The 3,635-nt window shown below is 53.6% G+C and overlaps 1 protein-coding gene across 1 annotated transcript; it reads left to right on the top strand.

Moving 5' to 3' along the window:
• Positions 1 to 542: 542 nt before the first annotated feature.
• Positions 543 to 3,390, top strand: ADRA2C (adrenoceptor alpha 2C). Its single transcript, XM_082051644.1, has one exon. The coding sequence runs from the start codon at positions 573 to 575 to the stop codon at positions 1,905 to 1,907; it is 1,335 nt and encodes a 444-aa protein (XP_081907770.1). The 5' UTR covers positions 543 to 572; the 3' UTR covers positions 1,908 to 3,390.
• Positions 3,391 to 3,635: the final 245 nt, after the last annotated feature.

Here is a 3,635-nt window from a genome sequence, read left to right as displayed (position 1 = left end):
CGGGCGCGGCGGCTTCACCTGGCGGGACTGAGCATGCGCGCGGCGGCGGGGCACGCCGCCGATTGGGAGCGCGATGCAAGAGTAGGACGGAGCCGCCGGGCAGCCGCGACTTCGCCGAGAGCGCGCTGCCGCGCCGGCGGAGCGGGGACGCCGCTCTCCATGGGATTTGATGCTGCCGCTGCTGTCCCGGACCCTGCTCCCTGCGAGGATCCAGCTCCCGCCGGGGTCTCCCGTTGGCCGGACGGTGTCTTCTCCGGAGCTGTGGGCTGCACGGAGCTGGGCATGAGCGGGCGGGCGGCGGGGGCCAGCCGTGCCCCGCTGCCACCCCGCCGGGGGCCGGGCGGAGGCAGCGGTGCCGCGCTCCCTGCCGCGCCGGGGCGGCGCTGCCCAGCCCTGCCCTGAGGGGCCGGGGGGAGCGGCGGGCGGCTCAGCCGTTGGCAGCCGCGCGGCGGGGCGGCCGTTGGACCGTTGGCGGGGGGCGATGAGGGCGGCGGGGCGGCGGCGGCGGGGCGGCGGGGCGGGGCGGGGGCTCCGCGGGGCTCTCTAGGACGCTGGTGCCCCGCACACCCACCATGGATCTGCTGCTGGTGGTGAACACGAGCCTGGGCTCCCCCAACGAGTCCCTGGCGCTGCCCCCCTCGCCGTCCTCCTCGGCCCTCTTGCAGCCGCCTTCCCCCTACTCCCCGGCAGCCGTGGCCAGCCTGGCGGTGGTGGTGGGTTTCCTCATCGTCTTCACCATCGTGGGCAACGTGCTGGTGGTGATAGCGGTGCTCACCAGCCGGGCGCTGAGAGCCCCCCAGAACCTGTTCCTGGTGTCCCTGGCCAGCGCAGACATCCTGGTGGCTACTCTGGTCATGCCTTTTTCCTTAGCCAACGAGCTTATGAATTACTGGTACTTCGGCAAGGCTTGGTGTAACATTTACCTGGCACTGGACGTGCTCTTCTGCACCTCTTCCATCGTCCACCTCTGCGCCATCAGCCTCGACAGGTATTGGTCGGTCACACAGGCGGTGGAGTACAACCTCAAACGGACCCCTCGGCGGATCAAGGCCATCATCCTCACCGTTTGGCTCATTTCAGCTGTCATCTCCTTCCCACCATTGATCTCCATGTACCGGGACCCTGAAGGAGATGTCTTTCCCCAGTGCAAGCTCAATGACGAGACATGGTACATCCTTTCTTCTTGCATTGGCTCTTTCTTTGCCCCCTGCCTCATCATGGTGTTGGTCTACATCCGCATCTACCGCGTGGCCAAGCTAAGGACCAGGACCCTCTCTGAGAAGCGTACGATGCCAGAGGGGTCCTCCCAGACTGAGAACGGCTTGAGCCGTGCTGCTGGGGGCTGCACATCGCTGAGGATGCAGCTGGGAGAGAATGGACATTATTCAATGCACCACTGGCGCAAAGCCTCTGAGCTAGAGGACATTGAGTTGGAGGAGAGCAGCACCTCAGAGAGCAGACGGAGGCGGAGCCGGGAGGAGCATCCCCGCAAAAGCAGCAAGAGCCGGTCCTTCTCCTACTCATACTCCTCCAAACACTCCAGTAGCCGTCTGTCCCGCTCTAGCAATCGCTCCATGCAGTTCTTCTCATATCGCCGTCGTCGGAAGCGTAGCAGCATCTGCCGTAAGAAAGTCACCCAGGCCCGGGAGAAACGCTTCACTTTTGTGCTAGCCGTGGTCATGGGGGTCTTTGTAGTTTGCTGGTTCCCTTTCTTCTTCAGCTACAGTCTCTATGGTATTTGCCGGGAGGCTTGTGAGGTCCCTGAGACACTCTTCAAGTTCTTCTTCTGGATTGGGTATTGCAATAGCTCCCTCAACCCAGTCATCTACACCATCTTCAACCAGGACTTCCGCAGATCCTTTAAACACATTCTCTTTAAGAAGAAGAAGAAGAACTTCCGGCACTGAGCTGAAGGGATGGATTTGTCTTGGGCAGTTGTAGAGTTAAAAGAGGAGAAGGCTCTATGCTGAAAAAGTAGGCAGGGAAGAGAACATGGATTTGGGCTTAGAGGGATGGAAGAGGGCTCACACTCTCAGTGGAGCAGAGATGGGGATGGGGATGGCATTGGGGAGGCTGAGGGTATTCACCGTGGTACAGAATGGCAACATGGTACTGGAGGAGTGATGCTGAAGTGCAGATGGGTAAATGGGGAGGAGAGTGATGTCTTTGAACCCTGACGGAGGGCATGAGGAGTCCACAGAGGAAAATAGACACTGATTTTGGAAGGCAGTGAGCTCTTATGAGCTCTGGAATTTTGTGGGGGAAAAAAAGCAGAGACATAAAGAGAGAAGGACTAAGTGGCACTGGTGGTGGAGATTTGAGTATTTCTAAATAGAGTAGCTGGGGCCTGTGGTAGGCTTGTCCCAGTAAGAAATGGGCTTTTACTACTTATGTGGGGAAAGAAAGTGCAAAGTACCAGGCACTGACAGTCTTTTGACTTATGAAAGGATTTAAATGTTTGCCAAAAAAAAAACCCTAGAGAACAATCCAAACTCTTTTCTAAATAAACCTTTGTACTGTTAAAACCTTCTGAATGATGATTTTACACAGGGCTTAAGTCAAACAGAAAGCATGGGGTTTCTTTTTCTTTGGAGGGGTCTTTGCATATGGAGCTGGATGGTAAATGCTTTTCCTGTCTTCCCATAAGTTTTGATTTATTAGTGGAACAAATCTGGGAGTCTGGCATGTTTTCATGAAATATGAAAAAGAGCACATGCACCCCATGACCTTATTTCCCCTGTTGGATAGCCAGGCAGTAAATTCCTGCTCCATCCCTTTCAGATCAGTAGCGTAAGCACTTTGCTGTCCTCAGCAGGTAGCTTGTCAGGACACAACGGTTGTCTTAAACCAGCTTCCACGAGGAAAAAAATTATTGTGGTGAACTCAACTAATGTTTTCAGACTTGAAAGAAAAAAATCAAATAGCCAACCACCTCCATTTACACATGCCCTAGGGAACTTTTTTCCCTCTTTTCAGGTCCCCTTCAAAAGGCTTTTCTCAGGGGCCTGATGTGTGCTGCTCTCATGCTGAGGCAGTCGGAGGCAGTCTGCTATGCAGATTTTCAGAGGGAGAGCAATCACCACACCACTAAGGTCTTTAAATCCTCCGTATTTACAGCCTTAGAGCAACTAAATCCTATATATTTATTTTTTTAATGAGAAGCATACATTGCAGATTGTTAGCAGTGTATGTGAACAAATCTCAAAAGAAGGTGCAGCTGTTCCAAACCCTAAATATTAATGCTGCTTTCTTTCCCTTTTCCTGTTTGCATTTCTAGTTTATGATTTTAGAGGATTTTGTTGGGTGGAGGGGAGGGGAGAGGGGAAAAGAGTTTGAATAGTTATTAAAGTGAACTGTATTTCCCATGGGTTTATAAAATGTCAGACGTTGTAATGATGTCTGTACATTTGCCACTGAATACACACTGAGTGTAAGACCCTGTTGAACATTTACATCCCTTCTCCAGCTGTGTTGCTCCAAGGTGTGTATTCTGTTTGCGGGGTAAATACTGGTCCATTTTATGTGTGTCACTCCTTCCATAGGCAGCAGGTTTTGGCATCTGCCTCAAATGAACCTTTCCTTAGTAAACAGCCCTTTTGAAAAATGCAACGAAAACTAATCTCATATGGCAGGCT

Source organism: Streptopelia decaocto, assembly GCF_964273445.1.
Source record: "Streptopelia decaocto genome assembly, chromosome: 4".
NCBI lineage: Eukaryota > Metazoa > Chordata > Aves > Columbiformes > Columbidae > Streptopelia > Streptopelia decaocto.
The sequence above is the reverse complement of the archived record's forward strand: the minus strand, read 5'-3'. Positions and strand labels throughout refer to the sequence as shown.